Consider the following 14,888-nt stretch of genomic DNA (forward strand, 5'->3'; position numbering starts at 1 on the left):
GAAAACAAACAAAAAAATCTTTTAAAAGGATTTTTCCTCCTCTTTCCTGTATTTCTTTCTTTTCCTTTCTACTTAGTAGAAGCATAAACGAAAGATAACTTTACCCGCTTTGAAACTCCATTAGTCGGCAGAACGATTTCTGCCCCCTTTGCAAGATGGCGAACCTAGTAGGCAGCTTAAGAATACATATTTCTTAGTGAGTATCTTAAATCGTTTCTATGGTCTCGTCTGAAGCTTAGGTCCGTATCTCCATAACACCCACCTTGATTGATGGGGACGTTGTCTTTATGCCGGAGCTCAACTGATAAGAACAGCAGGTTGTGTTCGCTGTCCAGTACGGAGGAAACTTATAAAAGACTTCTTTCCTTACTTCCTTACGGCACATCCCGAGGAAACAGAAATAACCAAATGTCAGAAACTTTTATTTATTTGAATTAGTTTAAATTATGGAAGACACTCTGGCCCTATAAATTTATTTCATTAATTATTTTTATATTTTTTCTAACCGAGAAATCATACGATAATGTAGGTAATAATGAAAACATTTCAACTAGTAGCATTGGATAAAAAAAAAAAGGAGAACATGTTTCTGGATGCATGAATTGTTTGCCCTTGTGTCCCAGTTATCGAAATTTCAGGTCGTAAAGTCTGCTGACATTTTTAGAAAAGTCGCCAAAAGCGAGTTTCGGTAAGTAATAGGAGATATCTCTCACACGCTTAGCAGATGGATCTCCTACCGTATGCAATGAAATTGCCGGCTAGAAATTGAAATCCAATTTTCGCCAAATCTTAAAATTTGGCGCTTTTCTTAAAATTTTGACTAACTTTTATACTTTATAACTCGATGACCGGCGCACGAGGGCAAATAACTTTTGCATCTAAAAATGTCTTATACCCTATTCATGTGGATCCTTGGAAAGTATTATTTTCATAACATTATTGTCATCGTAGTTAGGTGCTATCCAAAAATGATGTCGCACTTTTTTTTGGTCCCCTTTCCCTTGTGTCACAATGTGACACATTTCACCTTTTCCCCTCCCGCTTTGTTACAGTTTACGCTGTTTTTCACAAGCATATTGTTATTAAAAAAAGCTTGATGTCACACTTTTTGTTACCCTTTCCCTCTCTCTTGTCAGAAACGCACTTCGTCTCAAAGCGTGACATCATTTGTGAACGACCCCTATACTGCATTGCTAAGCACAGATGTGGTATCTGCACATTTTATCAAAATTGAGTTATTGTCACCAGGTGGTCGTTAGTAATTTAATTTACCTAAATGTCAAGTTTTTTGGCGATTTGTGAACGCGAAATATTAAAAAAAGCTTTAAGAAAAAAGTCGTAACTGCATAGTTTGCGGAGTCTGCTAAGGCAACTTGAACGTAAGTGAAAAAATCTAAGCCGTTAAAGTGGTATCTGCGCAGTTACCACTTTTTTCCTTAGTATTTTTTGTAGATACGACTTTTATACCTTAGTAAAGCAGCATATTGAATAATGTAGCAGTTTATTGTAACACAGAATATTAAAATTAGTTTACTGTTGAATAGTTGATACAGGTTGATAATAAAAACTAATACAACTTTGCATAATTGTTAAAGTAAATATTCAGCTCTTTCTATTTAAATGTTTATTTAAAATGCAAATTCTAAAAATGAAATGCATGTAACAAATTCATATTTAATTCTTTCATGCAAAAAAAACGTATTTCATTCTACGGCCAGTAATATTTTTATTTAAGTATCGTCTGCTGTCAAAATTATCTTCATGCTCGGTAAAAATGAATCTAGAAATTAAAACATTATAAAAAACATTCTTTGAATATAAAAAACAGAGAATTGTAATGGATTACAGTTTTAACTGTCCGGAATTTTATAAATGGTATCTTTCAGAAGGTAGATTCTGTTAGATTTGTATTAACAAAATAAAGCGAAACAGCTAAGTCTAAAGAAAGCATATGTTTTCAGTATTATTTAATGATACTCCGAGCACGTTTTACTAAGCTATTTTTATCGTATCTGTGCAGATACCCCTAAAAATGCTTAGCAATTGTCACTTACGGTGAAAATAGCTTAGTATATGAAAAGGTTTTGAAAAGAAAATTTGTCGTAACTACATTTATTAGTTTTAAATTAACATTTTTACAAAAATACTCTCTTACAGCTTTTAGATAAGTTATTTACGAAACAACTACCGCAAGTTGAGCATTTAATTAACTCATAAATCAAAGAAATGAGTTGTAAAACTTTAATCGTCAATTTCTCGTTTTGAGCTATACTGTAGATACCACATCTGTGCTTAGCACGGCAGTATAGTGGAGCTTCCAAATTATTTTAAGTGTGCTTTTTCGACACGTAAAATAATTATCTGGAATCAAAATACATTTTTTTGATGGGATACAAGAAAACTATAAGTTGTAATGAAAACGATGTAGAAGTCACGGACGATTTGTTTATGTGAACTTGAATTAAAAAAGGCTTTTAAGAAGAATTTTTTTAAACTCAAGCACTTGGTTTCAGTATGTAAAGGTACAAAAGTAAGAAAAAAACAAAATGTAAAATTGAATTGAAGCAAAAATTCCTCCCTGATTTAAGTTAAACAAGTGAGAAAAAATTAAAGTAAGAATGAATTTTACGCTATACATTACAAAAGCAATTTCAAGCAGAATGTATAAAACCTGAACTTATTTATTCCATTATAAACAACTTCCTTTTATGATGTACGAAACAAAACAAAAAATGCGTCAATATTTAAGAATTAATGTGAAAATATAAACTCAAATTCCAATTATCATTTCAATTTTAAAATAAAATAGTTCGCGAATTTTTGTGTAGGGGGAAAAAAACACTCATAATGTTTTCAATTGAATCAGACCGTTCAATTCAACAAATGATTACTTTCATCAAGTTTTCTTTCTTTTTTTTCGCTATCCTTTCCAACAAAAGAATAAAAATTCAGAATCTCTGATATTTTATTCTTGTTGTTGATAAAATATTAAAGAAACTTCTTGAAAGAATTTTTCTTCGTGCGTATCAAAAAGTCAACACACTCGAACAGTCTTTACATGTACAGCCGAAAGCGCCCTACTAATTCTTTTCGAAACAAATTCACCTGTTATTTTAAGATTTACATTATTTAAATGATTTTTAATATTTTTCTTTGTATTTTGTAATATTTTTAATAAAAAAAAATACTTAAATCGGAGTGCTTTCATTGTTTATGGCTTTTGCCGATGACATCACAACGGTGAAATGCCATTCAGTGTTGCCATTCATAGTGCAAAATATTTGATTCGCATCTTTACTCACGTGTATTGGCAACGATATGGTTGGTAGCAAGTTTAGAGCGCAATTTTAATTCGCTGCTTGATTATCATAACGTGGAAACGTAGTAGAAAAATGCGGCAATGTGCATCATTTGTGACGTCATCAAGACCACGCCTTGTTTGAAAAATCGGACATTTTAAAAAATTAATTTAAAAAAAAACTGTTAGGAAAATAAAAGTATTTTTTGGGTCCATGTGTTTTTTTTTTTTTGTTTATTCTATCCATTTCAGTGATTAGAAGTAGTACTTTTGACTGAAGGAAACCACCCCGTTGAATAACCCAAATTAAATTTCTCCTCAAAACCGCTGAATAACTAAAACATTTCTCTTATTCAATATTCATAAATATCAGCCTCCTTAATGGTAAGATAAACTTTTTCTCCTTCGCTGTTAAACCCTTGGTATATTTCGAAAATGACATCCTTTTTATTACTCCAGTTGTAAAATATAATAACTTTCATATCTCAAGTTTGTAAATCAAGCAGTCATCCTACCAATGCAGCCACACACGGCGCTATTAATACTTGAATCAACATCTCAAACGACCTACTTGTCGGTTATTATGTTTCTTGAAACCATACTGGTGTAGTATCGCCTCAGTTGGTGGTCTGAAAATGAATTATTCAAGTAATGTTGTCCATGTTTAATGTTTTGGAATTCAATAACGGTCCGAATATTGAATGTTAAATTGTCGCCGCGCGTAATTGCCATCTCCGGTTTACAAATCACTGAAATATGTTCAGAAACAGTTATGGTTGCAGTTATATTTATGTGCTTGTTTGCCATGAACAATTTGCTAGAACTCTGTTGGTTTGGTGTGTGTTTCTTTGAAAAAAGGACGTAAATATTTCTGTATGTATGTTTTAAAAGTTGTAGGTTTTGAACATTATACTTTTCAGGCCGAAAACGTTTGCTATTTCCAGCGACGCATGACATCAATTACAGTGAAAACAAAGAGCTGTAATTATAAGTACAATGAAACATTTTAAACAAAACAAAAAGACAAGACTTCTAAGTTGGAAATTGATTCTTCTAATGATGCAGTTTACTGGAGTACAAGTTGCCAACACTTCACCTTTTCGGATATTCCTTGGCCTTTCACTCACGTTGGCGACTCTCACAGGAATTACATCCTTAGAAAGGTCCACAAGCGTAGATGCCACCAGCACTCCCTTTAGGCTATTGCTTAGGTTAGGGTATTCAATGAGTCGATCGAAAACTATTGCTTTCTTCAATGGAGCCAGGTATTAATGATTCTGACCTTGAGGGAATCCATAAATCTGTTTGGGCTATTATTTGATGAGCGGATTTTACATCATTTTCAACGTTGAAGATGGCTATGTCTTCTCTCATCGAGTGCAGTTCATTAGTCTTGAAGTCAAGGGTGAAGTCGTATTTCTTTAAAAAGTCCAATCCGAGAATGAAGGGGTCCGTGATATCCGCAACGAATGCCGTATGATGGTAGGTGGCATTCCCAAACACTATTTCTAAGTCCACTTTACCCTCAATCTCAATTTTGTCGCCTGTCACAGCCTGGAGACTTACGCGTGGCGATGTCCACAACAGTTTCAATCCAAATTCACGAGCCACATCTGTCCTAATGATTGTCACATTGGCTCCAGTGTCAACAATCAGTCTGCAGGGGTTCCCATTTACATGTGCGTTAATGAAAAGTCCATCACTGCCACTACTAGAAGAGGAAATCTGCAGAGCTCTGGTGGTGGTAATTTCCTTCCCTCGCGTAGCTTGGCGAGCCGGACAACTCCTTCGCAGGTGCCCTTCACTACCGCATTTCCAGCACTTCTGCTCTTGTTTCTTTTGGGCTGTTATGCTGTTCAGATGTCTTTTCAAGTCACCGAGTTGTCTCTCAAGTTCAGCGAGCTGGGACGACCTGGAATCAGACTCATCAGCTTCCAGAGTTCGAATGGGATGGCGACCCACACGGGTTGCTTGCTGGGCGGCCTCCAACTTCATCGCATACACAACAGCAGAATTCAGGTCTTTGACATCCGCCATCCGTAGAGCTTTCTGGATTTCCGGATCTCGAACCCCGTCGATGTAGTAGTTGAGTGCCAGGTTGTCTCGAATATCCGCAGGACAGTCGCAAAAAGCAACATGAGACAGTCTCTCGATGTCCGCCGCAAGCTCTTGCAGGGTTTCTCCGGTTTTCTGAAAACGGGACTTCAACTGGAGTCGGCTGAAATCTTTCTGGCACTTCTCACCGAAGCGAAGCTCCAACGCAGATGTGAGGGCGGCGAAATCCAAGCGCTGGCCGTCCGGAAGGGTCTGAAGAATGTCCGTTGCATCACCTCTCAGAGATGCTGCAAGATGGCAGGCCTTGGTAGCAGAGTCCCATCCGTTCGCTTCCGCCACTATCATGAACTGAGTTTTGTAAACCTGCCACGAAGTTTTCCCATCAAATGTGGCAAGTTTAATGGACGGTCCAGCAACCGATGTGGGAGCGCCAAACTGTACAGAGCTGCTTTCCGCGGTCGCCAGTCTCCTTTCCAGGTCTTTAAAGATGTCTTCTTTAAGTTGATGAAATTTTCTATCTTCTTCTTCCAGTTTATTTTCTACAGCATTGCATCGGCCTTCAACGGAACTTAATTTTTCTTCAAATTTCTCTTCGATTTTATTTTCCACTGCGATGAATCGGCCTTCAACTGCCTCAAACTTTCCTTCAATAGCATCAACTCGATGCTCTATCTCATTAAATTTATTTTCCATCACAGTCTTTACCGAAGTAAGATCGTTTTTAATTTCCTCTTGGTTAGAAACTAGGTCATTTTTCAGCACCGTTAAATCACTTTTGAATTAGTTTTGATTAGCAGCCATATCATTTTTTAATTGTTCTTGATTAGCTGCCATATCCTTTTTAAATTGTTCTTGATTAGCTGTAAAACTTGCAGTCAAGTCACTTTTTAATTGTTCTTGATTAGCCGCCATATCACTCTTCACAGAGGTGATTGCGTCAAGAAGTTGTTTTAATTGTTCATCCATTGCGCGAGTAATCACCATAAAAATAAAGTCCTAATTCAAAGAAAGTCTTTATGAAAAAATGTCCAAAGTCACACTTACTCCAAGAAAGTCCAGAAGAAGCCCCACGTTGGGCGCCAATTGTAACGGATCCGGCGCGACTTCCACTTTCTCGAAATGAAGACACAGTTCTTGATAAAAAACACAGGAGCTTTATTTACACTATGTACAGGAGAAATCGTTAACAACTGCTAAAATAATCATCAGCAATTAAGCAAATATCACTCAACACCGTAAACTCAACGGTTACACACGTATTTACTTCCAAATACGAAAACAACTCAGCGAAATGCTTCGCTATAAACAGAGCTAATACACACTCTCAGTACAAATTCTCAATCGAAACTAACTTTTTATCCATCGCTAGCGGTTTATATACACACCGAAAAGAAATCTCTCAAAGATTCCAGAAAATGCTAGAACGTTCTACAACTACACTTTCATTGATAAAATCAGTGAATGAAATAAGAAAAAAAGAATAGGGGTTGTATACTTTAGCCGAATGAAAAGGGGTTGTATATTCATTACGGGAAACTATTTACAGGTTACGTTACTACAATAATTCCTTTTTACAGAATTTGTAACAATATGTTTTTTTTTTTTTTTTTTTTGCGCCATAATAATTCATAGATTCAAGAACTTTTTAATGACATCGTAAAAAAAGTTTTAAAAAAAGAAAAAAATTATAGCTATAAGTAATCGTTCTATAGTCACAGAATTCGTTTTTCGAACTGTGATGATTCAGCCGTCAATGGCAATTACTTATAATTACATTTTTTTCTTTTCCCCCCCTTTTTTGCGATGTCATTAAAAGTTACTGAACTTGAGAAGTATTATGACACAAACCTCATATTCATACTACAATTTTTTGACTTTCTATGAACATGCCGACAAGACTGGGGCACATATGAACACGATTCAAAAACTCAAGACAAAACATCATATTTCTACGAAAAACTCTTTAATGTGAAACATATGTGTTTTACAATTACATTGAATGGTTTGTAACCTATATTCTCAGTTTAAATTGTATAGTAAATGTTTCATTAAAAAAATATTTTTTCCAAACTATATAACTCTGCTTACTGTCAAATTTTACAGTTTCGTAGATTGTTCTGATCCCTAGACACACAAGGAAGAAACCTATAAGACTACACAGTGCAAAGAATATTTTATTGTGTAAAGATTATTCTTTTTATGTATTGATTTTAAGCTTCATACAGAATATGATACTGTAATTTATTTTTTTATTCATTTATTTATTTAATTTGACTTCAGTTATTAATTAAATGAAAATATTTGGTCTTTTTATTTCCTGTAATTGTTATATAACACTAAGGTGTTGACCAACTCTTAAGTTACAATAAATAAATGAATGAATAAGTAAATAAATAAATAAATAAAAAACTAAAAAACAGTATAAAAAAATAAATATATACTTAATGATCAAATTAGTAATAATAATAAACAATAAATTTACAAATTGATTGTAGAAAAATAATTATTATTAATATTTCCCCTTTTTTTAACACTTACAAGTACCCAACAGTAATATTAATATTACGGAGAGAATATGGGAACTGTTAACATGTAGCGCTAGATTTTGCGTTCATAACTGCCCCATCATCTACCTTAGGACTAACCTGCAAGAATAAAGAATTCTTAATTTCATTATAAAAAAAATTGACCTAAATTTACTTGAAAGTTCGTGTTCATATAATGGTTTGCAACAATTAAGTTTAGCGCATTAGTTAGTTTAAAATTGTTTTCACGTGAAGAAGACAGCGATAAAATTACATGCAACAATTGCTAAAACAAAGAACATACACAACATAAACATGAACTGGCTCATTGCTCTAAAAGTTTGACCAAGAGCTAGGACCGATACTGCCATTACTAGAGAATTTTTCAAGATTTTTGCTTGAAGGTATCCTAATAAGACATACCATGTTCACATGTGTCCCATTTTCCTCTGTAGCAAAAGCCATCCTAAATTCTGTTAAGATGAACTCACAAAAAAATTTCAAATTCTATTATGAATACGTCTTGAAATTTTAGCCCTTTACGATTTTGTAAAAAAAAATCAAACTAAGAAAACAGCGTTCAAAGAGTACAGCACAAAACTATAAGAAAATTAGTGCCTTGGAAGTACTTAAAATCATTTTTACTGTATTAATATCAATCAGCTATTTTTTAAAAAATAAAGTCAAAATTGAAAAATTGATCTTTTCATTGATTTTTGCCATTTGAGAGGTACTAAGTGCCCTAACTTTTATAGAAAAGTTGGGTTATAAAAAGAATCCAAAAAACTCCATGAAAGCAATAATTTTTAGTTCGTTGAAATTTATAAAAATAAATCAACTTAAGAAGATTAAAACTGTGTTTTTGCGTAAGCGGTGTTGGAAAATTTAATCCATGAAATATATAATAGTTTATGGTGTAATTAGCAAGGTTTACGGGGAAATACTGAAGTACAGCATGTTTTAATCATCCCGTTTACAGTTCTACATATTTTGGTTTAGAAGAGTTGTTTCTCTGTTTATAAACCTTTTTGAAAAAAAATCGAGTCTTTTAGAATACTTTAGATTTTACTCGCCGTGAGAAACAAATGGGTTGACAAAATAATTAAATAAAATAATAACCGTGCTTCAAAGTCTAGTATTATTGTACAGGTTTAAGCATAAAACTGTATATTATTTAGAGATCGTACCAAAAGCTCATTTAAAGAAACAATGTTACAAAAGATATAGACAATTGTGAGTTGTTTTATTTTTGTAAATATCATATTAATAGAATCTATAAGATAGCATTGTATAGAATTATGCCAAACGTTTTACAAGGGGTTTTACAGTGTTTCATTAATCGTGCCCGAACTCAACCCTTCTGAAAATAAATCTGTTATATTTTCAGCACAATAGTTTGATCACATTCCTACATTTTTAAACGCTTCGATATAGATTCTTAACTGCTTGTGCAATTATTAAATACAGCATTGTTCGATTAATTTTTACTATGAATTGTATTGGCAGATATTTTTTTGTGGTGAGTTTTATTCAGTAGAAACCTATATTCAGAGCTGTTGTCTAATGCATCAATATTATTGGAAGTTCTTCATGGCATATTAATGTACTTATTAATGGCCTTATCAGTTTTACGACGAGCATTTGCGTTTTACAATTTTTTTTCCTCCGCAGTTACATTGTAGTCGGTTTTAAAGAGGCATTTCTTTGCCTTGCACGTTCACTACTTGAATAGCCTGTCTGATGACACTGTGATAAAAGGAATCAAAGAATTCATTGCTGTTTCGTCATAAATTTGACAGACTACGATTAGTTTTGGTACGTTATGTGCTGGGGTAGTTTTCCTGAGCACGGGTTTAACTGCGAGTGCAGTCGTTTAAAGAAAGACATTAGAAGGTTTAGAACTTTAGTGCGTAAAAGAAGCTCATTGTATTGTTTCAAGATTGCAGCAATTTTAGGGAAATTGATGTTAAAAATGAGTGTTTTGTGATCTCGTAATTATAATGTTTGGGTGGAAAATGAACGTACATCATATTATTTGCAAGAATGAGATGGGCAGGACATGTTATCCGCATGTCCCTTTAGTTCACCCCCCTTAAGATCCTAAATACAAGACCAACTGGCAAACGTCCAAAAGGAAGACGAAAAATTAGATGGCTTGATTGTCTGGAGGGAAACTTAAAAACTATCAAACTGAAGAAGTCAGGCAAAAATAAGATCCAACTGGAATACACTTATAGAAAAGGTCATGACCCACAATGGGTTGTCAAGCCAGTGATGATGATGTTATTATTTGCAGGTCAAAAATTTTGGTCTAGACATTCAAGACCAAAGTAAAAAAAAATTGCTAGTTGTGTGTCATTTACAACTCTAGTATTTTTTACTTTACATTCTAAAACGCAACAAATCAATTGCGTAGATTGCTGCTATGTTCGGGCGTATTGTATTGTCTGTGAATAAAAAGTACCCAAAAATTACAAAGGTTAATATGACTACTTTTGGAGCTTGTTGGGCATGGTCCAACCAGAATGCTTCTCAAGGCCATTTCACTTTACATGTCTGAAGCTTCTTCAGAGGACAAATGAATTTGAAAGTTATTGTATGGATAATGATCTTAATCTTCATTGGATAGCTCATCAGTCTCAGATTGAACGATATTGTCAGATTGGGCTACCTGAGCTTCTTTGATCTCAGTTTTTATTGTTTTGACTTCTTCATTTTTTGTACTAGCTACGTTATCCGGCACTGCACGGTCTAACCCGGAAATTAAAGTTGTGTCGAGTGACGCATGTTCAACAATCAGGCTTAAAAAAAATTTTCCGTTAACGTGTTGAAAAAAGTAGTGTTGTGATTTAAAATTTAAAGTCAGGCCTCTTTGGATTTTTTTTTAATTCCACGTTTTACGGATTTTCTGGCGAAGTGTGAATTTCTGAGCATCATGTGTCACTGAAATTGTGAGTTTGTGTCAAGGGGAGGGAAGGGATCACAAAAGTGTGATATGTGACACGGGGAAGGAAAGGGGGTTAGGTAAAGAATCACACTTTGTGGCAAAGGGGGGGGGGGGGGTCAAATATGATCTGTCTCGCTACTATCATATTTTCAAAGGGAATATAGAGATTGAGCTGTGTTTAAATTCGATTTCTGAAATTGAAAATTTGAAATACTTGATTTACTTAATTTTACTCTTTACGTTTACTTCCTCTCTTGAGTTTAAGATATTTTGCATCTGAGTACTTGTGTCCGTATGCACCTCTTATAAATTTCATATGTTGTGTGATATGTCATATACATATAAACTATCCCCTTTGTCTAGCGTTAAGTATTTCTCATTGTTTTACTTTTGGATTATTTTACCTCTCATTGCCATCAATCCATCTTTCTCAAGTACTAAAAAGACACTTATCTGAAGAAAAAAGTAGAGTTTCTGGGCAACTTAAACTCATAAACATTCTTTCCACTTTCAAACATCCAATGACGCCGACAAAAAGTCGATGTGAAAAAAAAGAAGACATAGAGTTCTTGCCTTGTGCCGCTGTCTTTCAAAATCGCTGACACCGTTGAAAAACCCAACTGACCGCTGCTTTTCAATTTCCACTTTGCGAAGAGCCCTCAGTTTTTGAATACCCCAAAAAAATAAGGAAAGCAATATAGCCTCCCTGTTTTGTAAGCGATCCCCACCCACAAAAATACCTTTTTGTCAAAATTCCCACGCAGTTCTCGTCTAGTCTGCTTTTTTTGTATGAATCTTTTTTTTTCTTTTTTTGACGCTGGAAGTGTTGGGACAATTGTTTGGCAGTGACTTTTTCGGTATATGAGGCCGCGGTGCTTGACATTGCTGAGAAAAGTGGTTTAAGGGATTCTTTACTCTGTAACCATGCCTGTTTCATTGTCCGCAATTGTGTATGGTGTTAAAGGCAGGCTATCTCTTTCGATTAAAGTTTATCTTTTACAATTCGTCTAGACTCTGGGTTCCCGAAGAAATGGAGACTTAGAAAAATGTGCAATGTATTCAATGAAGTTAGGGATAGAGAAACAGAGTTAGGGATAGAGGTATCTTACAATAGGATATTTTGAAGTATACTAATAAAATTGCTATCAAGTCGAATGTAAAAAAATAAAATATAAGGTCAAGTACAATGAATTAAGTGATAAATACGATGAGATCCTATTAACCTGGTAAAAGGTAATAACTATATGTCACTTACATTTTCGAAGTAGCAGATGTTTTTTATATTACTTTAAGCTTTACAGTCGAACTTGCTTGTAACGATCCCTGATTTAACGAGAACCTGGATTAATGAGACTTTCAGACACACATCTTTGGTTACTATGTTAAGTCTATGAGAGCTTAACTCTCTTTTAACGAGAAAACCCGGGTTTTGGCGAGCAATATTTTTGTAAATTATAAAATTTCTATTAACCTTCACCTTTCCAGCTCAGCTAATGGATTAATGAGACTTTCAGACACACATGTTTGGTTACTATGTTAAGTCTATGAGAGCTTAACTCTCTTTTAACGAGAAAACCCGGGTTTTGGCGAGCAATATTTTTGTAAATTATAAAATTTCTATTAACCTTCACCTCTCCAGCTCAGCTAATTATTTCTTTGTGAAATTCCTTACGCATACGACTTTTAATGTTTCGAAATGAGTAGAAAAGCGTTTTAAAATTCTGTGTGTGTTGATGCCAATGTAATTACTTCTGATGTATCTGCTCCTGATGATATTGAAGCTGAAGTTTGCACTGAAGCAGAAATGAAAAAAAAATAATGAAAGGGATAATGATCACGACGACAGTAGAGAAATTCATTCTGGACACCCAACATAATCAATGACTTTTGAAAATTTTAAATGTTTTCGTAGCCAGTGGTACAAATGCCTTTCGGACAATGAATATTCCCAGGAAGACTAACACAAGATTGCGACAATTAGATAAGTCAAAACAAAAAGCTTCTTTGTTTCTCTACCCCCCCCCCCCCCCAAAAAAAAAAAGAAAAAAAAACGAAGATATTAAGTTTGTGCGATTTTATTTTTCCCTTGAGCTCTTGGTTACAGCAATTTTCGCGTTCTCTACCCCTTAGTTTTCGCTAGTTTCACTACTTCAGGTTTCAGGGCTTTGATTTTCCAAAGCAAACGTTTACCAATATTTGACAAAATATGGCCTAAACCTCATTTTACATTTGTTAGTGCTTAAAACATTGAGTGTTATACCTCCTAGTCATGCATCTTTTTTTTTTTTTTTTTAATCCTTTACGACTATTGTGTGCACTTTTGCTAATGAAGAACCAAAAATTCGTACACATAAAGTCATTTTTTATTTAAATACGTGCTTTTTTCGCGTATCTTTTCTTCGAATTGTTCTAGTTTTAAATCATATTCAATAAAATTCGTGCGGGTAAAATCATTTTGTACATTTAAACACGATTTGTTTTAAGTAGTCATCTTTACATTAAATTCTTCTGTTTTTTGTTTCACCAGAAAGTAATCTCAAATCCTATGTTTTCTTCAAGGTGTTGGAACAGAGAGCAGATGGACGATGGCGTGGTATTGTCTTCCATCCAAATTATACATCATCCAGCGGCTATTTTCCAGCCACAGTTGTCCAACTCATGGATCGTCCTGGTAAGTCCCATAAAAAGATTGCATTAAACACCCTCAATTGATTATCCGAATGCAAGTTATCTGTACGGTTTTAAAATTACGGGATTATCTGGGACCTTTAAAAATTTCTAAATTAGAGATTGTAAAAATTTCGAAAGTTCCAACTATTGTGAAAGGTGCATTGGTAAACTACGATTTAGATACAGAAAGTGAACACAATTTCTTGTTATTCTTAACAAAACTTTTTTAAGCTACAGAACGTGGAGTCACTAGAGTGACGGTTAGCACCCATATGAATTATTTTATTTATGGTTTACAATGCCATTGTTCTATTCAAATTTTCTCTTTTCCATGTAAATCTGAACTTAGAACGGATATCGGTATATTGTATCTTTTGCTCTCAAGTAATTTCAATATGAGCCGGTTTGTTTTAAATTTAAACACTGCCATCGAAGACTTCTTTTGTAACATTTTATAAAAATTAGTTAACTAGATCTTCCATATTTGACGGAGATTAATTCTTAAAAAATAATAATATTAGCAGAAGATAGTATTAAAAAAACCACAAAATAAAATCAGGAAAAATCGAAACATTAAAGCAGTTTTTTTAAGGGAAAACATGAAACTTACTACTTTGCAAGCATGATGTGCAAGTCTTTAGAAATTTTATATAATATGTACTGTCAAATATTATAAGGAAATATTACAAAATAAAATGGTGCCTTTCTTTTGCTGCTTTTATTTTAAGCCTCTTATTATTTTAACTTGAACGTTATTCATTTTGAAGATGGGTTCTTCAAATTGTGCCGTAGGTAGATAGATGAGTAGATAAACAAATAATATTGATAATATACGATCGTAGAAAAGTTTTCTTTTTTTTTTCCTGGTATTTAGGGGGGGGGGATTAAGGAATGTTCATTAGTTGAGTTGGTGCTTTTTATGTTTCAACCCCGCAAAAAACTAGAAACGTGAAAGTTTTCCCAAATAATTTAAAAATAGTTAAAGAATTAAAATGTTTTCACTCGCTGCCATATGACAAATGCTAGTTCTTAACGATGTTATGCAGTTTTAAAAATGAAATTGTACCAATCTACGTTTTTTTTAAATGTACATAAAAATTGTTTTATTATTATTTATTTTGTTATTCTTAATTTCCACTTGTAGAGATAAGCTACGTTTTCAATTATATAAGAGATCATTTTCAATACTCTTTCCCGAAAATTAGGGAGTGGAAAATAGTCAAGGAGGGTTTCCCATTGAATATATGTGGATGTTAGCAATACTACTAATTTTAAACTACAGTCGGATTCCGACTTACGCGATGGATGCGTTTTAAGACTCCTCGCGTAAGTCGAAATTTCGCGTTGTAGAAAAGTTGTGTATATGATTTTTTTATTAACAAACCCAAACATT

The 14,888-nt window shown here is 33.8% G+C and overlaps 1 protein-coding gene across 1 annotated transcript in view; it reads left to right on the forward strand.

Moving 5' to 3' along the window:
• The window catches only part of LOC129226142 (caskin-2-like), a 494,018-nt gene that overhangs the window by 310,677 nt on the left and 168,453 nt on the right, over positions 1 to 14,888 (forward strand). The window contains exon 10 of the mRNA XM_054860742.1: positions 13,385 to 13,496. Coding sequence (XP_054716717.1) covers positions 13,385 to 13,496 — 112 coding nt within the window. The remainder of the gene's footprint in view (positions 1 to 13,384; positions 13,497 to 14,888) is intronic.

This window comes from Uloborus diversus, chromosome 7 (assembly GCF_026930045.1).
Source record: "Uloborus diversus isolate 005 chromosome 7, Udiv.v.3.1, whole genome shotgun sequence".
Taxonomy (NCBI): domain Eukaryota; kingdom Metazoa; phylum Arthropoda; class Arachnida; order Araneae; family Uloboridae; genus Uloborus; species Uloborus diversus.